The sequence below is a fragment of the Columba livia genome, chromosome 23 (assembly GCF_036013475.1).
Source record: "Columba livia isolate bColLiv1 breed racing homer chromosome 23, bColLiv1.pat.W.v2, whole genome shotgun sequence".
Taxonomy (NCBI): domain Eukaryota; kingdom Metazoa; phylum Chordata; class Aves; order Columbiformes; family Columbidae; genus Columba; species Columba livia.
In genome coordinates, this window is record NC_088624.1 from 2,286,419 (window position 1) to 2,309,936 (window position 23,518).

Consider the following 23,518-nt stretch of genomic DNA (forward strand, 5'->3'; position numbering starts at 1 on the left):
GAAATGGCAGCTCTCCTGAACAAATAGTTTTCATACTAAACAACATCCCAGAAATGGGGGGGGGGGAATATTTTAGCCATTATGCTAACAAACAAAGGTTTTTACCCTGGAAATGCAACTGCAACCTGGGGCAGCACAGTATGCTGAACCGTAATTAACAGCACTGAAGCAGATTGCTGCAAAAGGGCCTGTGGGTGGTGGGATAACATCTCAAATAGACGCACAGCTCGGAACCTGCGTTCTCCATGTGCTGCGGAATTGAGCTTCGGGGAGTGGGGAATTGGTTGGATATTAAATGTCTTTATGCCTCGAGTTGAGAAAGGAAAGATGGGAATCATTCCCTTTCTCAGGTACATCGTGTAAATTTGTTAATATTTGTGGAATACTTACAGATGCCCAACGTAAAGGTGGTTCCAAGGGGGGGTGGGATTATGGGTGGCTCCAAACATCATCCACGTGTCCATCGCAGCAGCCGGGTTTCCATCCCTAAAAGAAATTAGTATTTCAGGCAAGGGATTCCATAGAAAACTCACAGCCCAACTCTTTTCATCCCTTCGTCAGTCTGAATGATATAATTCCTAATCCAAAGGCTACACTAAAATCGCGGTGACGCCACCACTGTCACCTTGCCCGTGGTTTCAAATGGCTCAGGGATCACAGAATCACAGAATGGACTGGGTTGGAAAAGCCCTCAGAGATCATCCAGTCCAACCCTTGGTCCAACTCCAGTCCATTGACTAGATCATGGCACTAAGTGCCATGTCCAATCTCAGCTTAAAAACCCCCAGGGCCGGTGAGTCCAGCACCTCCCTGGGCAGCCATTCCAGTGCCTGACCACTCTCTCCACAAATAATTGATTCCTAATATCCAGCCTAAAATTCCCCTGGCAGAGTTGAAGCCCATGGCCCCTTGTTCCTAGCTCCACAAATTACCATTTTAAGCTCCGTACGACTCTCCCGAATGGCAGATAATGGGAAGATTAGAGGGTGGCATCCTGTAGAGTGATAATTATCAGCACAACTCCCAATAAAACGAGGCTCAAAACAGGCTGGGGCTGAGGAAGTAGGAACCACTTGCACGTTTCTGCAAGAAAAACAACAATAAAATCAGACTTTGCGATCTGAGCGGATCAAAACGCGCTGGGCCCTTCGCCACCCCTAAAACAGAAATACCAGCCAAGGAGGTGATTTTACCCCGAGAATTCATTAAGGATGAGACAAAGCAGTGACTTAATTCGCTCCATATCCTCGCGCAAGGCCTGTGCTGGATGAGTCAACGATCCCCCGCTAATTGAACATTTTGATCATTTCGTAACAAGCCTTAAAGCGCTTTTTTCAAGTGCAAGCGCAAGGCTGCATCTCAGCGCCTTCGTAGCACCGTGGAGCTCCAGTGAAACCTCGGGAGAGAATCAACATCCGCCAAACGAGGAACAAATCTGATTTAGAGTAAGCGCTGAAGAGATTTTACGGCCTGAGGCCACACGTGGAAAGACACAAAACGGGCGTTACGTCTTTTTTTGCTGCGGTTTATTATTATTATTTCCATTTTGTAACTTTTATAGCACATTAGATGCTGTTGTTATTAACGCTGGTCCTAGCGGTGCAATTTTTCCAGCGTTCTCTCTCGGCTCCCACCACATTCGGTGTTTTCTTCTAATTCAAGCAACCACACAAGAACAACAAGGATATTTGAAGAGGTGAATCCATCCTGCTCTTAAATGCACCAGAGACAACGGATTTCTACCCAAAATGTTGCTTGGATTTCTACCCAAAATGTTGCTCGCACGTTGGGCAAAGATAACTAAGTTACACAAGACAAGGCCACTCACGCATAGAATAAGCAGTTAGCACTCGACGGAACCCTCACCATGATTATAACAACCTAATTGTACTTCTTTCCTTATTAGTTTCTATCCCGTCATCTCAAACCAGTTGACAAACATTGACCGGATTACAGAGCCCCACATGAAAAAACAGAACAAGCGAGACTCGCTCAGCCAATGGAAAACAAACAGGAGATAATACTTTTACCACACAACGCAATTAAACTGCAGAACTGTTGCTGTCGTTAATTACGCTGATCACCGTGGAGTTAGACGTATTTATAGGCCCAGGATTACTAAACACAGGTGCCTGGATGGAGCTTCAGACCCACAAAACCCTTAAACCCATCAGGCTCCGGAGGTACCAGACAGATATTCCACATCTGCCCCATTTTATTATATTATTTCCCAAGCACTGGTCTCCTGTAACTACTCCAAACATCAATATTGGTGTAAACAAACAGTCGGAAATTCTTTATTCTGGCATTCCTGAAATGCAAACGGGCAAAACGGCGATGGGATGAGAACAACACTCAATGTACAACAGAATTACTGAAGCTATTAGAGAGGTGGAATGCAATTGTAGGGCCAGACCGCACAGAAATGTCTTGAAAGCGTGTTATTTCTGCACTCGCCTAATTTACCTTTTCAGAAAAATACTGGGATGATGGTGACACCGTCACGGCATTCCCACTCTCCTTGTCATTTAAACCGCACTCAACAGACGATGCTGTAGCGTTATGTTTGGGGTTGCTTTCTGCTTTGCTTCTGTTTCGCTGAGAAAAGTTCTTCCTTCAATAAAGTTCCAGAAAACAAACCAACAAACCAACTGTCTTTGGGGATGAGAAACTACCAGGGTAAAGTCACAGTATCGCAGTATCACAGTATGTTTGGGATTGGAAGGGACCTCAAAAGCTCATCCAGTCCAGTCCCCCCATGGAGCAGGAACACCCAGATGAGGTTACACAGGAAGGTGTCCAGGCGGGTTGGAATGTCTGCACAGAAGGAGACTCCACAACCCCCTGGGCAGCCTGGGCCAGGCTCTGTCACCCTCACCAGGAACAAGTTGCTTCTCATATTTAAGTGGAACCTCTTGTGTTCCAGCTTGATCCCATTACCCCTTGTCCTGTCACTGGTTGTCACCAGAAGAGCCTGCCTCCATCCTCCTGACACTCACCCTTTATATATTTATAAACATTAATGAGGTCCCCCCTTAGTCTCCTCTTCTCCAAACTAAAGAGCCCCAGCTCCCTCAGCCTTTCCTCACACGGGAGATGCTCCACTCCCTCCATCATCTTCGTTGCCCTGCGCTGGACTCTCTCCAGCAGTTCCCTGTCCTGCTGGAACTGAGGGGCCACAGCTGGACACAATATTCCAGGTGTGGTCTCCCCAGGGCAGAGCAGAGGGGCAGGAGAACCTCTCTGACCTACTGACCACCCCCTTCTAACCCACCCCAGGTACCATTGGCTTCCTGGCCACAAGGGCCCAGTGCTGGCTCATGGTCACCCTGCTGTCCCCAGGACCCCCAGGTCCCTTTCCCCTACGCTGCTCTCTAATATGTAATTTCCCAACCTACACTGGAACCTGGGGTTGTTCCTGCCCAGATTCAAGACTCTACACTTGCCCTTGTTCTATTTCATTACATTTTCCCTGCCCAACTCTCCAGCCTGTCCAGGTCTCTGATGGCAGCACAGCCTCTGGTGTGTCAGCCACTCCTCCCAGCTTAGTGTCATCAGCAAACTTGCTGATAGTGCACTCTATTCCCTCGTCTAAATCATTAATGAATATATTGAATAATACTGGCCCCAGCACTGCCCCCTGAGGCACTGCACTAGATACTGGCCTCCAACTGGACTCCGCACCATTGACTACCGCTCTCTGGCTTCTCTCCTTAAGCCAGTTTGCAACCCAAAAAGTCCTTTAAAGCAGCTGCAGCGCTTTGCTGCCATCGTATGGGAACTGCCTTTGGAGCAGCACAACAGCCTCTCCCCAGGGTTGCGTTATTACCCCCAAGAGAATGAGTTATTTATAGTCAGCCGCTTCAGAATTCCTAAAAATGAAGTTATTTTAAAATAGAGTTAATTAGCGAACACAAACTGTCTGTTGCCGCGGTTTCCCTGCGATTGCGGCACCACGGAACAGCGTTATTTCACGGCGCGTGGACCGAGCGCTGTGGCATCTGACGCTGCAGCGTCGTGGATTTGCAGGCGGTCACGGTCCCGCGTGGGCTCGTCCTGCAGCATCACGGTGCAAGAGCCGCCTGCACCGCCAGGGCTTGGTGTCATCGCTTGGGGGCATGTTTTTCCTCAGCAAATTGAGTCATAGAAGCGTTTTGGTTGGAAAAGACCCTCAGGGTCATGGAGTCCAAACATCACCCACCCTTGTCACTGCCCCACGTCCCTGAGAACCTCATGTCCATCTGTCCAACCCTCCAGGGCTGGTGACTCCAGCACTGCTCTGGGCAGCCTGTTCCAATGCCCCACAGCCCTTTGGGGAAGAAATTGTTCCCCAGATCCAACCTCAACCTCCCCTGGCGCAACTTGAGGCCGTTTCCTCGCTGAACCCCCCAGGTCCCTCAGCCGCTCCCATCACACTTGTGCTCCAGCCCCTTCCCCAGCTCCGTTCCCTTTCTCTCAACTCGCTGCAGCACCTCAAGGGGTTTCTGGGCGTGAGGGGCCCAAAACTGCCCCCAGGATTCGCGGTTTGAATAATAAACCCCCCCCCACCCTCCTCGCTCCAAAATGGAGGCCGAGCTTAGTTAATTATTCATGAGGGGGGCGGAGCCACGCTGAGCACGTAACGGGTTGAACCACGCTTTCCGCAGGAGTGGGCGCGGCGGGGGGCGGTGACTGATTAATTATTAATGAGAAGGGCGGGGGCAATAGGGCGGGAGAGCCGTGCGCGAGGTCCCGCCTCCCATTCCCGCCCTCCCCGCGCTGAAAGTGGCAGCGGGCGAAAAAGGCGGGAAAGCGGATGTGGCAAACAAACCGGCACAAAATCCGCGGAGTGACGCGGAATTATTAACGATACCAATAAAACACCCCTGGGATAAAACACTTCTGTTGCCTGTAGTAATTTCTTCCCCCCAACAGGTGCACGACCGCCATCAGCCCCGTTGACAACCACCGCCCTGAAACTGAACTGTTTTTTTTTTCCTGTTTGCAAACATTCCTGCTCTTAAGTACACACAAGGTGTGCCTGTCTACAGTAGTATGCACAGACCCCTCTCTTTTAGCCCCAGTAGATAGTGAGCTTTGACCGAAACCATGCTTTAAGAAGTTAATTTTAAATAATAATCATTTAAATATATATTTTTCCTCTTTTTTTCCCCTCAGGGACAGGGGTACGGTGCTCACTGGAGGCAGCGCAGCCCGCTTGCCCCGCACCCCCCATTCCTCTGCTGCTCCCTCAGAGGGAGCCTGGTGATTTCCCTGAGGTAAAACAGAGCTCAAAAGGTGTCGTCTGTAAGTAGGCACCGACTGCGAGTCCTCCTCCATCCCCTGTGTGTAAGTTTGGGGGTGCAGGTCCCCAATTTTGTTCTTGCTGTGAGGGACGGGGCCGGAGGGCGGAGGAGAACGAGACCTGGCCGGTCGCTTGGCCTAAAGTTCTGTCACAACCCGGCTAAACCCGACCCGAAAGCACAGGTAAAAGGCCAAATATAACCCACTCCCTCAAATACCGTGGTCTGAGGAGCAAACCCACAAAACCTGAGGAAAATAAAAGCAGATGTTGATGTTTTCCCTCCAACCGGACCCTCAACCAGCCTTTTCCCTCACAGTAAAAAATCCCAGTCACCATCAGCAGCGGGGTCAGGATTCCCTGAGATTTGCTTTCTGTTCACAGTTATTTGCCAGTTTAGATGTTTAGGGGACTAGTCTGCACTACCAAGCTGATGTAGAAACTTTAGCATAAATAAAAACATGGGTTTTGTAAATTGTTGGTGTAGGCCGGTGTGACAAGTACTAACGCAACTCCACGGCTGCACTTGGTGCTCTAAGGTTTGTTATCTCTCACTTGACAAGTAAAGAGAAAAATGGGGGAAAAAACCATAAAGAAAAAAGCCCTGTTGAGTTGATATTTGAAGCAATAGGTTTTGTGCTCAGTGTGATGAGACAGGGTAACGGAAATGTTCCAAACCAATCTCCAAAGTAAACAACCTTTTGCAATAAATGTTTGCCAAACGCTAAAACAGAGCTCAGAGAAATATCAGGACAAAAGTGCATCCATTAGCAGGAGTTTAGCGACTGCTTAAGGGCAAGAAACTTCCTAGAGGGGGTTGCAAGTTGATCTTTCTGCCTTGTAAACAAATTAGCTTATAGCAACAAATAAGATGACCCTTCTTGGCTAATGTTATGAGTTTAGCTTGTTAAATATTTAACATTTACCTTTCAATTTTCCAGTGTGGATTAAGCAGTTCTCTAAACAAGCGGTATCCCAGCAGCAGATGGAGATGCACAGACCATTGCCCGGCTCTGGCTCAACTCCCTGAGAAATAAAAACCACGTTAAGTCAAAGAGGAAACAAATGGGAGCTTTCAGTAAAGTCCCTAAGCTTTGGCTTCGAACCTTGCTGCTTGTACTTGGTTTTATTTGCATTAATCTTTATCTAGCTCCGCTCTAAATTAAAATAGCGGTAGTCAATTCGACTTCAACCAAGTTGAACAGAAACAGGCCAGAACTGGCTGAGTGTGTCTGAAAACCTCCCCCGTGGCAAAGTATTTTCTCTTCTGTATAACACAATTGCAGACCCAAGGTAAGATTTTCCAAAAGTCACTTAAAGAAACCATAAATCCTTAGGGTACCGTCCTGCTAAAGACAGCAAGGGGAGAGGGGGAGGAAAAGAAAGTATCATAGCATTGCAACTTTATTTCTAAAGCACGAATCAGAAATATGCATCAGATTTAGCCCGTCTCAACCAAGCTGGGTGTTTATAAAGAGGAGCGGAGCTGCTGTGTATGTTACACACAAGGAATTCGAGTTGTCTTGAATCCACAGTCACACGTATAAAATTTCCACTGACTTCAGACTTTGCTGACTTGGCTTTTAGAGCATAAACATTTTTTTCCATATAGCTGTATGTTTATCTATAGGTGGTTTCTCGATTGTTCTTAAAGGTGCAACATCGATTTTCTGCCTCGCGCTTTAACAGTGCAAAAGCCTAATAAAACACGAATTTTCGGAGCAGCTACGCTTGCTCAGGGGCCTCGGGAAGGTTTAAACTACAAGCTTCTTTAGCCGGCTAGAATTATACCGTACCTAAATTAAAAATGCTCCCAGTGAAGTAGAACTTCCTTAAGCAGACAATGCAAACTCTATCCAGCGCACAAGCTCGAGTCAGCCAAGCCCATTTGTAACACTTTTCATGAAATGCCCCATATTCTTTCGGCTGTCGGCACAAACAGTGCTCCCATTGTGGACGGGGTCATTTTGCTCAGTGGCATATTAGAAAGGTCTGGCTTGCGTGCTTTCCTGATAAATATGAAAGATGTTTGGAACTTGTTTTCTGTAATTTTTGTAAATTTTTAATCTTTGAAACAATGGGGTCTATTCTGTGAGCGTATTTCCCACTGATGGTAACTGGGATGTTGCTCTGCAGCTTGGACGGGCTCCAGTTCTGTTTCTGCCAGCTCTTGTAATTATCCTGCAGCACTCATTCGCTTTGGCAATTTCCCTGAAGCCTCAGCTGCTGGAATCGAGAAATAGTCTGAAAAATCTCAGTTCAAAAAAGAGGTAACGAGTCACTAACTCTCATTCTTGCCTGACAATGTGAATTGTCCCTGCTCTAGAGACTCAGGAACCAGAGGGCAAATCAAAGGAACATATTCATTGATCCTTTAAAACTCGTTACCTTTCAGACCCTCATCAACTCAGCTTTGCCTGGGTCACCGGCTATTTTTTAGATAGCAACACCGTATAATTTATTTGCATCTCACCCATGTAGTCATTATATGAAATTAAGCCATGTATTGACTTAAATGCTGGAGGAAAAAATGGTTTGAAGCATCACTTTGTTAATCTCTCTTTTTTGGTCGTATGCAAGCACGTGTATAAGTAGTTATCACTGTAAAGGAATCGCGTCATATGAAAATGATCCCAATGACATCTCTGTAGCTTTTTTGTTGGATAATTAGGGTAAGAAGGTAAGAGAACGTTAATTACTGTAGATTGTACCATTGGATCTACTTCCTCAAGAGTTTCTATTTAGCACTATCTTCCCAACTTTCCCATCTCATATGATGTCCTCCAGTGCTTTTTTCCTCTTCTATGACCAGCTGAATACTCCATTCAGCTGGTATTTAGCAAATTGCACGTCATGGCACTAAATTAAAACAAAAATCCTGTTCTTTCATAGGATTAACGTTCAGACTCCATTGCTGTGTCTACAGTAGCGATTTCCTCTTCGCCCAGGTTCCGCTGCACTATTTTCCTCCTCTGAAAACAGGACTTTTGTCTTTTCTCTGCAGGTTGAATTGAGGGGACTAACAGAGCGATGACGTCCACCACAGGGCCCAGCTACGCCCCGGCTCCCAAACCAAAATCGCGGCGCGGCGGCCGCCGCTGCCGACTCCGCAGCAACACCTCGGACACCGATCCCCAGTCTCTGTCCACACTCGGGTATTTTCAAACCCTCCCGCTAGAGATCTTTCAAATGGTGTTGAATTATCTGCCAGGTGAGAACACGATAAGAACCGTATTAATCCCAATTTCTGAAAATTACCACAACAGCTTTCTGTTCGGAAAATGCCATTATTGTTTAAAATGCTTAACTTTTAGCTACTTGAAGTCATTTTATGTGACTTATTCTCTGAACTTTCAGCTTTTATGTATGAAGAAGCAAATGACCAAAATTTAAATTATAATTACAAGCTAATTGAAGTGGTTTTTGCCTGTTATGCATGAAAAGTATTCCTTAGATCTATGCATTTCTAATCACCACAGTCTGTTGGCACAAGAAGTAAACAGCAATTAAATTGTTTTACTTGTGAATCTTATTTCTTGGCCTTTTTTTGAAGTAAGGTGAAGTTATTGACTAGTGATCAGCGTTTTTCTTGCGGTAACGGTTGACAAGGGTCCTGGGTTTTGCCTTTGCAGTGAAGGATATCAGCATGCTGAGCATGGTGTCGAAAAGCATCAGCAACCGCCTCATTAATTACATCTCAACCCCGTCAGGAAACCGAAGGCTCTTATGGCAAGACTTTCACAACCAGGAGCTACCTGGCAAGAGAGAAGGATCCTGTATTTTAGAGCACTACAAATCTCTAGGTGATCTTTTAATGCAAATATTAACAATTGGAGGAGAACCAAACTCAAAAGGTGTCTTCTCTTCTACGCATCGATTGGTAAAATGCTCAGGATACGGCCCAAATCTTTTGTGCAGCTCCAGAGGGAAGTTCCTCCCCAAACCATTAACCGGCAGGAGGAGGAGGGAGGAATTACCTGAAATAATTCCAAACCCTCTAAGTTATGGAAAAAATAATGTATGTTCTGCCTCCTCTGTGTTTATTTTTTCCCTATTAAACGCTGGGCAGAGGATCAGCTCTCAGGAGTAGGTGTTTCCAAATTCAATGTGTTTGGACGCCACCGCTGGAAAGCGCAGCAGAAACCGAGACTCCCCAGGCCCCACACGAGCTGCAGGAATTTGGCTGCTCCGGCCGCCTTCGCGTGTCGCTTTGGAGTAGCTCGCATTCCTCAGTCTGGGAAATGTAGCCGCAGCACTTAAACCCAGCCTAATTCTGCAGTGACAGCCAAGAGCTGCCATCGGAAAGCCTGCTCAGGACAGATCGCGTTCCGCTTCTTGGAGAATAAGTAGTGCCCATCACAAAAACGTTATCACAGTTGTTGAGTAGCATTCTCCTTGGCAGGTTTGTAGCAAAGACTGAAATGGGAGGAAAACCACATTTTCCTCTCACTCTCAGCTTCAGGGCAATGTGAAAATGTTTGAACTTCTGCTGTCGTGGTATATTGTGTGCTCACCAAGCCCATTTTTGCTCAGACCTCTTTTAGCACAAGGTAATAGAAATCTAGATCAAACTAATGTGGGTTCGATGGTGATGAGAAGTGCTGTGCAGCCTCAAATTCAAAACGGTTTGCTTTTTAACTCTGCTGCTAATTTTTAAAACACATCGATTGTAATTCATTCAGCCTCTCAGAAATGAAGCATTCCTTCTTATGCATCTTGAACACTGAACATTTTCTTCACCCACCCACTGTCAGTGTCGTTCTATCAGAGAAGCAAACCACAGAATGGACTGGGTTGGAAAAGACCTCAGAGATCATCCAGTCCAACCCTTAGTCCAACTCCAGTCCATTGACTAGATCATGGCACTAAGTGCCATGTCCAATCTCAGTTTAAAAACCCCCAGGGCCGGTGAGTCCAGCACCTCCCTGGGCAGCCATTCCAGTGCCTGACCACTCTCTCTGTAAAGAATTGATTCCTAATATCCAGCCTCAATTTCCCCTGGCAGAGTTGAAGCCCATGGCCCCTTGTCCTATTGCTGACTGCCTGGGAGAAGAGACCAATCCCCACCTGGCTAGAACTGCCCTTCAGGTAGTTCTAGAGAGTGCTGAGCTCAGCTCTAAGCCTCCTCTTCTCCAGACTAAACAAGCCCAGCTCCCTCAGCCTCTCCCCATAGCTCTTGTGTTCAAGTCCCTTCCCCAGTCTTGTTGCTCTTCTCTGGACCCGCTCCAGCACTTCAATCTCTTTCCTGAGCTGAGGGGCCCAGAACTGAACACAATACTCCAGGTGTGGCCTCCCCAATGCAGAGCACAGGGGAAGGATCACTGCCCTTGTCCTGCTGACCACGCTCTTTTGGATATAGGACAGGACACCATTGGCCTTCTTGGCCACCTGGGCACACTGGTGGCTCATGTTGAGCTTCCTGTCCATCAGTCCCCCCAGGTCCCTTTCTGCCTGACTGCTCTCCAGCCACTCTGTGCCCAGCCTGGAGCGCTGCAGGGGGTTGTTGTGGCCAAAGTGCAAACCCGCCACTTGGCCTTGTTGAACTTCATCCCATTGGAATCGGCCCATTCTTCCAGTCTATCCAGATCCCTCTGCAGAGCCCTCCTGCCCTCCAGCAGGTCGACACTCCCTCCCAACTTGGTGTCATCAGCAAATTTGCTGATGATGGTCTCAATCCCCTCATCTAAATCGTCAATAAAGATGTTAAACAGGACTGGACCCAACCCTGACCCCTGGGGACACCACTAGTGCCTGGCCACCAGCTGGATGCAGCCCCATTCACCAGCACCCTCTGGGCCCGGCCCTCCAGCCAGTTCTTAACCCAGCAGAGAGTGCACTTGTCCAAGCCATGGGCTACCAGCTTTTGCAGGAGTATATTATGGGAGACAGTGTCAAAGGCCTTGCTGAAGTCCAGATAGACCACATCCACAGCTTTCCCCTCATCCACCAGGTGTGTCACCTGATCACAAAAGGAGATCAGGTTGGTCAGACAGGACCTGCCCCTCCTAAACCCATGCTGGCTGGGTCTGATCCCTTGTCCATCCTGAAGGTGCTGTGTGATTGCATTCAGGATGATCTGCTCCATAACCCTGCCAGGCCTGTAGTTGCCAGGGTCAGCTTTGCAGCCCTTTTTGTGGATTTGGGGTAACATTCGCCAGTTTCCAGTCATATGGGACCTCCCCAGTGAGCCAGGACTGTTGGGAGATGATGGAGAGCAGCTCAGTGAGCTCTTCTGCTAGCTCCCTCATCACCCTAGGATGGATCCCATCTGGTCCCATAGACTTGTGAGGATCCAGATGGCTCAGTAAGTCACCTAATTAAATCCTAATTTGATCCATATTAATTTACTGTTATTTAGCTGATTTTTTTAAAAAAATGTATGCTTGAAAGAGAAATAAAATGGTCCCCTGGTTAGCTGCAGAATTATAAGTATGATTTGAACTGAAGACACTAAATAAAGGCATACACAAGGTAAAGGAACTCTGTTAAAGTCATTTAGACCACCTGTTGTAAGCAATCCATGTAGGTTTTGAGGTATCTTAAAATAATCCTAGTGTTTTGTTTTTAAAGTGAAACCTGAAACTCCACAATTCTTCAAAAAATAATAAAAAAAATAAATCAAAATTAGTTTGGGCTTTGTAGTAATGACATAAAAATAGAAAATTGTCACTTAAATGTAAGCGTGAAGCCATCGCTATCACAGGCCTGGTAGTAAACCCATGAGATATTCAAAATATAAGGATCATTGGCAATATCTGTGTCAGCAGCGGAAGGCTCAAGAGAACGTTTCTGTTAAGAGGTCAGTTGCAAAATCAATATTTACTTTACAGCAGGAAGACCGGACTCAGTGGGAAAAATTCATTCCCATTCAGAGAGCCTGAACCACATCTGCACATGACATAACCCTCACTGAAACTCAGAGGGCTGCAGCTCGTGGTAAAACCTTCCAGTCCTTGTGATGGGCTCAGAATTTCATTGGACTTGAACTATAAATAATCACGGCGCTGCCCTTCTGTGCAGGGGGTTTCCTGTACCAAACCAGGAGCAATAGCTTTTACTCAACGTAATCTTTCCCCACGCTGGTGGCTGGATTCTGATTTGCAGCCGTGCTATCTTAACACCCTCAACTGTTCTTCACTTGGACTCTCCAAAGTCCAATCTGGTCAACACAAAATTGCCCTGACTGAGCTTTGAACCCTGTCCTAGGCTGAAGAATAAATTCTCTCTGCCATGTGGAAACGCTAACGCACTTGTAAATAAGGGAAGAGTTAAGTTAAAACCACAGTAAATGCATAAAGTATCTTTTGACAGTGGAGAACTATGTATTTTAGAGGAGACCGACAATTCTGGGGGAAAAAAAAGAGGTGGTTGGTTTTGTTTGTCTTCCCATCTCAGTCCTGTATAGGAAAATCATTTTACCGCTTCGCTATGTTTTACGTTAACGCATTTCAGAGTGTTTTCTTTATAGAGCATGTGGCTATCTTGAAAAAATGTTGGAAGCTCAGCTTTCTATGATGTCAGGAGAAAACCAGAGCACCCCGGGGTGCTGTTAACAGAGGTGCAACAGGGAACATTGATTTCCAATATTCTTAACAGCCATAACTGCGCCATGTATGTACACTCATTGTCGTGTACACATCTCTTTTCTTCCCAGGATTGCTGTTTAAGAGATGCACGCTCCTGCTCCCCACCAAAGACAGGCTCAAGTACATGCACAGGATTCTCTCTGAAGTAAGTTCACGTTCCTTTCGCTGCCACTTTGACTCGTCCCTGCCGCTCACGCCACCGTTTCTAGAACTGCTAGGTGAATTATGCCTTTTGCTGTCCCTTTGCTGGTGTTTAGTACTCCTGGGTAAGGAATCGATTGATTTGAAATCAGTCTCTTTCCAATGACAATAGAAAAGCCTAAGCCAGCGTGTTGAACACAAGGCTGCTCTACTGAGATTTCCTGTGTCACAATCAGTGGTTTCCAACTTTTCCTCATTTTGTGGACTACCAGTAATCGCTCAGTGGAAGAGCACAGAAATTTTACTCTCCTGAAAAGACAATTGCTCTTCTTAGGGACCTTTTGCACACCCATTTGACCACAGTTTTGAACTCAATACTAAGCCATAACACAGCTCCTATAACTTGTTTCCTTCCACAATAAGGGTTGGAATCATTTGAATCACTCTGATCGGTATTGATGCGCACAAGTAGTACAGATACTTTTCAATCACAGGAATCAACTTATGGTCAGTTAAGATAAATTACTCGTGTTTTGCACTTGCAGGTTTCCTGTTTCAAACTTATTGGCTGCCCGAGGCCTCTGCATTGTTTAGGGCTACAGTGCTATGGGGTGTTTCTACAGGTACAGTATCTTTATGGAGAGAAGGCAAGTATTACAAATATTAAAAAAATTAAGGTAGTTTTCTAAATTATTCTGTGATTTTGCAATATATTTAGAAGTATAAGATGGTTTTGAGGCTTAAGGGGTGTGTGTGGGGGGATATTTATTCACACAGCTCTCTGAATTTCCTTTCTGACTGTTGAAAGACACGGGAAAAGGGGAGTTTTTCATTATGCAGCTTCAAACTCACAAATCAAGAGCAGAGGTGGTTTAGTTTTAAAGAAAATGGCTATTCACATCATATGCCAGAATATTATTGTTAGCTCGTGGGAGCTTAAAAGTCATAATAATAAAAATCAGTGTCAAATGGATTAGTTCAGCAACCCACAGCTTATTTACTGCATTGTGATCTACACCTATGGCTCAATCTATTAATTTTTACCCTCTTTCTTTTGTAATCTCCAGATCCTAACAGCAGGCTGGGATGAACTGGAGTGTCACCGCGTGTTCAACTTCCTCTGCGAGCTCAGCAATTTACCCCGTAAAGTGCAGATAGTTGTCAGCAGCAAACCGGGTAATCATCAGAGCAAAAATCCCACAAAAATCAAAGTGCGCTATCGTGGAGGAGTCAGAAAATGGATCTGGATTACTGCAAACAAAATGTGGCTAGAATGGAGAATGTTTTAGCTTTGCTAAGCCTTGCAGCACCAAACCTTTCCTGACTCCCGTGTCCGCTCCATTAGCTTTAATATTACACAGAAAGTGGGCACTTCAAGCAAATATTTGCCCTTTGCATAGATAAATACACCTATTTTTTTGTTCGCTAAAAGTGTTTTTCTCTTTGACATCTATTCTGTAGTGAAGAGAGTTGTCTTGAGAGGCATTTAGGGTTTTCTTTAATCCTTCCATTATCAAACGCACACATAAGTTGTGTAGATACCCAAACGCTAACACGGACTCGAATCTTCCCTGCTGTCAGCAACACAGAGATAAAGCGATGTGGTGAAACATGAGGTCGGATGTTTCTGAGGCGCAGCCCTGCCGTGGCACATGCCCCGAGAGAAGCTCCCACGTTACCCAGCACCCAGACGGGGTGTTTCTGTGGAACCCTTCACACGCAGCCACGTCCACACTTCCTCCCGTTTCCATGTACCAAGGCCAAAAAGAAACCAAACCACAGAGCTGAGAGTCCCTCAAGACACGGAGGAGCTGCCGTGGGCAGCAGATGGGTCAGCGATAGATTCCACGGCCTGAACTAGCTCAGCGTATCCAAAAGAGCCAAACTTGGGAAGTAACAGCTCAAAATTTAGTTAAATCACCTTAGGTGTTCTTGAGCAGCTTTAAAAAACCCCTTCTTCCTACAAAAAAATATAAAGTGATCGTCTATATTGTGCAAAGCTTGCTGGATTTATAATATCTCCATTCTTTTACCCCAGGAAGTGCCCGAAAACTGGAGCTGCGCATCAGGTTGTACTGTCGCAGCGTCTTGTTGAACCACTGGATTCACCGAAGCGATTCTGCGTTTTGGTTGACTCGGATTTTAAAGCCGTGGCCCATGGTTAACCAAGCTCGGCTGCTGTACATCATCTTTGGGCCGGTGTCCTCTCTCGATGGCGAGTAATTGGGAAGGGGGGGCTTAATTTTCAAAGGTTGTTCCCTGAAACGGAGATTTCCTTGCGGGATGCAGCATTTCTGAAAACCAAGCTCTATGCAAGTAAAATGGAGTTGTATTGTCGAGAAAAAATTGCTCTGCTTAACCAGGCCTCAATAACGCACGTAAAATACATAAATAATGTGTGGAGATATGTATATAAATATGTATATATCAAGTTTCAATGTATACAAACATTTATTCACAGTACAAGTGAGGAAATTGCACCTCTGCTCTTCTCCTTGCTTAGGGCAGACTGAGCTCGAATGCACCTCAAAGCAGCAGCTGTTTCCCCAAAGAAAAGCACAATTTCTCACTTAATTATCAGACCTGGGGGTTTTTTAATTGCCCTTTGATTCAATCTGCAACTACCAGTGTCGCTGCTGAAGTGAGAGGAAGATAATCCCGTTGCAAAGACTGAGTTGTGTTACCTGAATCCCCCTCCTCTAGCTCTACTGTAAAGCCACTTTAGCATCTTCCTTGTTCAAAAAATATATGTATTTTGTCACTTAAGAGCAGTTGTGATTAATATATTGCTCAGGGCACGTGGTTTGGCAGAAAATGATAGAAGGACCAACAGATGAGACCAGCCTGAAAGGTCTGGCAGACGCGATTAAACTGCTGTACGATACAGAAGCGAGGGAATGGACAGCAGACGACGTGATCAGCCTCGTGGATGAGCTCTCAGGTGTGGCTTCGCCTATGTCATTAATCCACACGATTATATGCTCGTGTCCTCCAAATCTGGGAATAAAACCCTGCGATATTCCTTACGGTAGCTGTGGCAGCACTGGAAAAGTCATTACACTCAGGCGGTAGCTGGGGAGAAGATAGATTTGTGAGCCTCCCAAATTCCGGCTCCTTCCCCATTGTGAAATATTTTAAGAATCCACGCAGACCTTTAAAATTCAAGTCTTGTCAAGCCATGATTAAGGAAACCTTGTCCAAGTTGTGTAAGCAGAGAACATAATGTTGTTTGTTCAAGCCAAAATTCTACTGAACAGTGTTAACGGCGACGCTGAAAGTTAGTTTGGGGTGAGATGGTTTCACAGAGCTCTCATGAAGAGCTGTAATCGGTAAAAACCGATTATATGACTTCATTGTTTCTTTTTGTTCAAAAATCACTAAGTTTCTCTCTGTTTTATGGCAAAGTTGTCCCCCGGGAGTGGCTCATGGAGAACAATGCTCGGCTGCTTATCCTGAGCGGGAACAACATCTGCTTCACGTTCATGGCCAGCAAAGCCGTGAACGGCCGAGCCATGGAGCTGGCCAGGCTCGTGGTCTTCCTGGCCTTGGTGAGTACCCTGAGCGGAGTGGCTCAGCCCATTGGTTTCTTTACTCCCAGATTTATTCCCTCAGACTTAAAAACTGTTTCCCCACCTACTCCTACCAACCAGGAGTAAATCCAGCAAGAGGCTCGGTGCTTTTCCACCCTCTGGTTCCCGTCCAGCACAGATTCTGTGAGTTAGTAAACCTGTCCTTGGGGAGAGGCACCACTAAAACGTTGAGAAGTTCCTCTGTTAACATGCCAGCGAGAACAACCTGTGTGTCCTCATAACCCTCATCCTCACGGGTCCCTTCCAACTCTACGATTCTACGAACAAACCCTAATTTTCCAGGCCAGGCTGCAACCGATCCATTAGAATCGATAGTTAACTCTAAGACTTAACCTTGCCGTGCTCGTCATAAAAGGTGCGTTTCTAACATTCCCTGTGCGCGCCAGGTCTGCGAGAAGGACCTGTACTGCATGGACTGGGCTGTAAAAATGATGCAGAAGGTCTGCAAGGTTTTTGGCACCCCTGGCGAGAGGAACTACTTCCTGCAGTGCGTGGAGAACGCCTTCGCGCACTTGATCATGGACACGCTGCAGGCCGTGCTCTCCGGTAAGCCCGCCAGCTCCTTTTAGACCGAGTCTAAACACCAGCTGCCTGTTCAGCTCCACGAGCTGCAGTTGCTCCCTGTCCACAGCTTGTCAGCCTCAATAAAACCTTCAGACTGATTATGGGGACGAGCTGTAAAGATGAACGGCTCAGCTCCAACAGATTTTTGTTTTAACGTGCAGTTGTTCTCGTCCGGCTTTGGACAAGCTGGTGAAGGAATGTTGGAGGGAGTCCCCTGCGCTATTTCCCAGCTGTCCTGCCGTCAGGTGCAGGAGCCGAAGCCTCATAAATCTCAGCGGAGGCTGCTGGTTCAGCCTCTGCTGACAACGCCAAAGGAGGAAGATTGATCTTCAAAGGAGTCATTTAGTTTCACTAATCATTTTTAAATGTTTCTCTTTGCTCTGCTAGGCGGTCGTGACGAAGAGGACAGCAGCTTTTTGAATCTGTTTCACCTCGTCAACGCACAGGCGAACTTCCATAAGGAAATTCTGTACCTGGCCATGAGAAGCAACAGCGTTTGATGCTCCGAATTTCACAGACTCTCCCTCTACTCCTGCTGGACTTTTCTGGTTTTGAAGTATTTGCAAAGCAGTGTCCAGTTATTTATTCGATTTATACCCCGGTAAGAGCTGGAGCAGCAGCGGGAGAAGCCGGTGAGGTAAATATCAGACCGTCATGAGCTCACGGAACATTTTGGGGAATCTCTCGGCATTCTGTGCTTTTTCCTCCTTCGGGGGCCTCTCCTCTGGGAGCACAAACCACATTCTTTTCCCACTGTGGATGTTTGCAGACACAATAAAAAAATGACATGGTTTCCTATTCGATGCTCGCACACCAATTGAAGATTGTTATCTTAGTTCAGAACCAAAAACATTTTGAACTTTTACTTTTGTTTTCTCTTGGGAATCGGAGGAGAAGGAGACAGACACGGTTATTGAAGCTCAGCTCCCCTTCCCCGCTTTGCCAGGGTCTCTCTCGCTAACCCTTAGATCTACCGCAGAAGCGCTCCAGTGATTGTACACGCAGCTTCAGCAGAAAGAGGCGATTCCAGAGCACAGTTTAACCACTTTGATCAAACAAGGCAACCTTTTCCCCCCAAAACACTACAGGTGAGGAAACTTCAACTCCCTCTTCCCCATAACCGACCTGTTCCAGTGTATTTGCCTTTGTAGGACTTAGCCAAGTTGAAGACACGTTAAATGCACACAGGCTAAGATCACTGTTTCACTGAAGTATATAAATGTTTGCTACTTACAAAAAGGTTTTGATTTTCTGCTCTATTACCTTAAAAAAAAGTCTGTAACACAAAATAAAAAGCACTTACGTTCCTGTGTCTTGTTTACAACGTGGCTGTTTTCTCCATGTTATTAGAGCTGCCTCCTCCACCTGAATCACTTTCCAACCATCTCAGTTTTCCTCCAGGACCAGGTTTGAGCTGCTGGGACCCACATTTTACCTTGGAAAACCAGCTTTCAACTGGTGAAAACAGCTCAACGGTCCCAATTTATCCCAGCTGCCCCCACTTATTTCATCAGCTGCAAGCTGAGAAAGCTCGGTAGGGATTCGCTTCGCCGTTTGCACTGTCAGAACTGTGGTGACATTTGTTGGGTGCACAATGATGGGCAGGGTTTGGGGACACGGAGGAGCAGGATGGGTTTGCTGTGGATCTTTGTGGGGCGCCAGCAGATGGCAGAGGGGCAACCGGCGTCCCGGGGGGGACCGGCTGCTGCAGCTGCTCCCGCTGCCCTTTTTTATCCCCCGGTGAAGGTTGGATTTAAAAACCACACTGCAATAAAGCACGCTGCGATTACATCTTATTTCTGAAGAAAATAAAGCAAAACGCAAGACCCTCTGATATCGAGCCAGTGAGCTGCCTCCAAAATGGTCATTAATGAACCCCAAACCCACGCTGCAATGCCACAGATTGCCGCGGCTGCAAAGAAGCAAAGTGTAAGACTCCAATATCGAGTCAGTGACCCGAACGCCTCCAAAATCATCACTAATGAACTCAAAACACGCAGTGAGACACAGCCGCGAATACAAACAGGCGGAATCCGGATCGTCACCGTCCCTCCCTCACACACGGGAATTGCCACCAATGAATAACCTGAGCGGCCAGAACCCAGAACGCCGGAGCGGAGGCTCAACCCGCCGAGTCTCTGGTGCGTGGAGGCTCAAAGCGGCTTCGCCAGCGCCCGGCTCGTCAACCGTGGCCGTGGCCACAAGCCATTTGGCCAGCACAGGGATGCCATTGTGCGCTGACACGGGAAGAGTCGCCTCTTTGATTCCCTGGCGATGGAGACGAAACGTCAGCGTGGCCGGCGCTGGCTCAGCCACGGCGGATCCTCTGGCAGCGCCAGTTTTAGGCACTGCCAAGTGTGAAATGTTGGTGGTGTTGTTAATTACCATTAACTGCTCTTTTTCTTTACACGCACAACAGCCCAGCGAGTGTTTGGTGTTAATTTTTGCATTCACACCAAACAAGGACTTTCCTCCCCAAAGGGTCGAAGCTCAAAGCCACCAAAGCGGCGCTTCCCAAACCAGTTTTGCTTGAACTGGGCAACAACCCTGACCTTGCAGCCTTATTTTCCAGTATCACCCTCTGATCACCTCTCGCAATTAAACACCGCTGGGTAATGATGTCCAAGCGGGGGGCACCGTGCGCCAGAGGAGCCGGGACAAGATACGGTGATTTTTCTCCTGCTGCTGTTGTGGGGAGTGGATAAAACCCTCCCAAAATGAGAAGTGAAATGCTCCCCCTGTGCCATCGTGGCCCATTTTGGAGCCCCCTGACTGCGATCTGAGCTGCCCAGCGCCGTGTCCCTGTGCCATAGAGCCCTCCCTGTCCATCTGTCCGTCCGCACATCCCTTCGCAGCCCTTCCCCTCCCCGTGCAGCTCAGGAATGGCTCGTTGCTCATTGCGGCCGCTTCCCAAAGGGAGGGGAGTGAGAGAAAACCATCGCTCCTGGTCTCACACTCAGCTGAGTTTCCATTCCACGCATTCCTCCTTACTCACTCTCTCTCAATCACTGCAGATGTTGACATCAGACACGACTCATGCAGCGGAGGTTATTGAGAACATGACTTATGCTGCAGGAAATTCCTCCCAGAATATTTCAAGCTTCTGATTTTTCGACTATATTTGGTGCTGGAGTGGGGAGAAGCTTTTCTGCATCTGCAGCACTAGGGCACCGAGAACCAACACCCCCGGGAGCAAAATCACCCGCGTTGTGTTTCCAGACGGAGTTTTACCCACAGGAAATCGCGGTGTCAAATATTCACCGACTGCATCCAGCATTCCCAGGCTCCGGAATCCCTCTTTTGTCTGGAATCACCGTCTTCCGAAAGCCCAATGGACCAATTCCATGTACCCTACACTCGCACCCACTTGTGCGATGGGCCCAGTGTTAATGGGACACAAACAGTTTTTCCCATTATGGATATTTCAGGTGTTTACTGCTTAAATATATATATGTATATATATTGCTGGGAGAGACCAGGGATGTGAAAATTGAGTCTTCTAGGAGGATGAAAGTTTCATCAAACAGCATCACATATGACCGAGGGTGCAAGGGCAGGAAAAACCCTCCTGATGCCCCAAATACCCCCCCCCAACCTTTCCAAGCCGGGGGGGATTAAGCTCTGAAATGTTCATTCCATCCCACAGAAAATTCCATCATATTGAAAAGGTTCCTCTTTTTAATGTGCTGAGGTGAAATGAGACCTTGCTGAGCACCCGAGAGGGACCCAAGGGAGGATTTGGGGACCTGAATGATAATCTGGGGACCTGGGTGAGGGTTTGGGGACCTGGGAGAGGATTCAGGGACCTGAATGACAATTTGGGGATGTGGGTGAAGGTTCAGAGACCTGGGTGAGGATTTGGGTACCTGGGTGAGGATTTGGGGACCTGGGTGAGGGTTTGGGGACCTGGATGAGGATTTGGGGACCTGAATGACAATGTGGGGACCTGGGTGAGGGTTCAGGGACCTGAGTGAGGATCTGGGGACCCAGGTGAGGGTTTGGGGACCTGGGTGAAGGTTCAGGGACCTTGGTGAGAATTTGGGGACCCAGGTGAGGATTTGGGGACCCTCCAAGCTGGGGAGAGCCCAGTTTGGAGCCCGGAGCAGCAGCAGCACCTTGTGCTAAGGGCCATGGGGGTGTATTGCCGTGGTTTGACCATTTTCCATCCTTGGGGTTTGCAGGAAGCTCCGTGTCACCCCATGGAATCGGGGTTTGCTGCCCACCCTGTGTCACCCCATGGAATCGGGGTTTGCTGCCCCCCCGCAGACTCAGCACTCTCGCTCTCCTGGGCCATCCGGCTTTATTCCATTCCCTCCAAACATTTCTCATTAAAAATAGAAGCGCTTTCTAAAATTAAACCCGGCGCCCGCCCTCGGGAGGGTTCGTCCCACGGGGCAGGACCCGTCGCATCCCCCCCATCCCAGGGATGCGTCACCGGGAACAACGGGGGGACGTGTCCCTGGCCCCCCATGTCCCTTTGCCCGCAGCGCCGATGCCGTGAGCTCCTCGCCGGGCAGCCGGTTGCTCCGGTGGGGGGGTCAAAGCTTTTCCAGAAGGTTCCGAGGGACCAGGCGGCGGCTGCGGAAGAGAAAGGAGATGCTGAGCTGGGCCCAGAGCTGGCGGAGGGAGAGGGATCCCCCCACCCCTTTTAAATGATGCAACCAGGGTCCCTTCTTGCTTCTCCCTGTTTCATTTCTCTCCCTTGTGGGAACAAAAGCCGCCAGTTCGCGCTGCTGCTCTCTGAACGGCGGAGAAGCAGCTTTTCCAAGGGGGAAGGGGCTGATCAACCCAGCACAATCACCTCTGTGCATTTTGGTGGGCAAAGTGCCCTGATTTATATAAAATAACCCCCCTGCTCTCCTCGCACCCCGAGCAGGAAACAGCTGCGCCGGTGCTGTCAGCCCCGCCAGGCAGAGGGAGCAGCAGCCAAAGACAACAGCGTTACAAACAAAACAACCCTCTCCCCCCCCTCCCCGGACACGTTTCTTCCCCAAAATGACACCCCGTTGGGACGAAGAGCAGCCGGCTCACCTGGATGATGCTGCGGGGATGCCGCATCTCCCCCCCCGCATCCCTCTAGAGCATGTAGATGATGTAGGAGAGGATCACCAGGCCGATGATGGCAAAGAACATCAGGATGAAAATATCCAGCATGGTGAGCGAGCAGGCGGAGGGACCAGGGGACCAGGGGACCAGGGGACGCCGGGCGGAGGAGCCGCCGCTGCGCCCGCCAGCCCCCGCGGCTCCGTGCGTCCTCCCCTCTCCTCCCGGTGCGGCTCAGGACGCGGAGATGATGCTGGAGCTGACGGAGGCGGAAAAATAAAGGGATAACCCCCCGCGGGCGGATGGGGTCAGGGGAGCCACAGACGGGGTCGGGGGAGCTGCGGACAGGGTCGAGGGAGCGCTGGGATGGGGTCGGGGAGACTTGAACGGGGTCGGGGGAGCACTGGGATGGGGTCGGGGGAGACTTGGATGGGGTCGGGGGAGCGCTGGGATGGGGCCGGGGGAGCCTTGGACGGGGTTGGGGGAGCGCTGGGATGGGGTCGGGGAGACTTGAACGGGGTCGGGGGAGCACTGGGATGGGGTCGGGGGAGACTTGGACGGGGTCGGAGGAGCGCTGAGACGAGGTCGGGGGAGCACTGGGATGGGGTCGGGGGAGCACTGGGATGGGGCCGGGGGAGCCTTGGGCGGGGTTGGGGGAGCGCTGGGATGAGGTTGGGGGAGCCTTGGACTGGGTCGGGGAGCGCTCGGATGGGGCTCGCGGAGGCACCGGCACCGCGGGAAGGCGGTTTTGTCCCCGCTGCTTCCCACCCGAACCGCTGCCCGGTTTAGGGGTGTTCGTGGTGATGCGACCCCCTGTTTGCCACTGGGAAAGGGCACATCGTATGGGGAACGAAGCAGAAATAAACCCGGGCCGCTGCGAAGCCGTGTGGATGGGCCAGCACTGCTCTGAGCTCAGTTTTGGGGTGCGGTATGCGGGTACCGCAGCATCCTTTGCTTCAGCATCACAACACCCAGTTTAAACCAATGTGGTTTTCAGTGAGCAGCAAAAGTGGAGCCTATTTTAACCTTTTCTTTTGCTAGTGCTGCAAATACAAACAACACCCTTCTCTACACCCCTTCGAGATTTTTCTTACCCAAGCTCAACGCTGCACTTGTTGTAAATCAGACCTTGGGGCTCTGGCCCCGTTGGCACCGGCATTTGGTGAGACAGCGAGACCCCGAGATCCCCGATCCTGAGATCCCTGACCCCGAGATCCCCAACCCCGAGATCCCCAACCCTGAGGTCCCCGACCCCGAGATCCCCAGTCTCAAGATCCTTGACCCCAAGATCCCCCCTGCATCCCAAATGAGCG

General features: G+C 48.6%; 1 protein-coding gene and 2 long non-coding RNA genes across 3 annotated transcripts; 1 reads left to right on the top strand and 2 right to left on the bottom strand.

The window, feature by feature from the left end:
* Positions 1-389: 389 nt before the first annotated feature.
* Positions 390-18,662, bottom strand: LOC110363133 (uncharacterized). The gene is made up of 4 exons (XR_002421030.2): positions 18,466-18,662; positions 6,208-6,307; positions 933-1,083; positions 390-486 (listed from the first exon to the last, which is right to left on the bottom strand). It is a non-coding gene; the product is annotated as an uncharacterized LOC110363133 (long non-coding RNA).
* FBXO47 (F-box protein 47) lies at positions 8,168-18,457 on the top strand. Its single transcript, XM_021295570.2, has 10 exons — positions 8,168-8,492; positions 8,914-9,084; positions 12,936-13,012; positions 13,554-13,631; positions 14,076-14,184; positions 15,047-15,223; positions 15,803-15,949; positions 16,414-16,556; positions 16,985-17,144; positions 17,550-18,457. The coding sequence occupies exons 1-10, from the start codon at positions 8,312-8,314 to the stop codon at positions 17,660-17,662; spliced, it is 1,356 nt and encodes a 451-aa protein (XP_021151245.2). The 5' UTR covers positions 8,168-8,311; the 3' UTR covers positions 17,663-18,457.
* A 2,783-nt stretch (positions 18,663-21,445) lies between the features above and the next one.
* LOC110363139 (uncharacterized) lies at positions 21,446-22,427 on the bottom strand. Its single transcript, XR_002421040.2, has 2 exons — positions 22,194-22,427; positions 21,446-21,740 (listed from the first exon to the last, which is right to left on the bottom strand). It is a non-coding gene; the product is annotated as an uncharacterized LOC110363139 (long non-coding RNA).
* Between the last annotated feature and the right edge of the window lie 1,091 nt (positions 22,428-23,518).

Excerpts from the sequence above, each read along its gene's own strand:
- FBXO47 (XM_021295570.2), top strand. The coding sequence starts at position 8,312 with ATGACGTCCACCACAGGGCCCAGCTACGCCCCGGCTCCCAAACCAAAA. Across the intron at positions 8,493-8,913 it reads GGTGTTGAATTATCTGCCAG|TGAAGGATATCAGCATGCTG; the intron begins GTGAGAACACGA and ends TTGCCTTTGCAG. Across the intron at positions 16,557-16,984 it reads TCGTGGTCTTCCTGGCCTTG|GTCTGCGAGAAGGACCTGTA; the intron begins GTGAGTACCCTG and ends TGTGCGCGCCAG.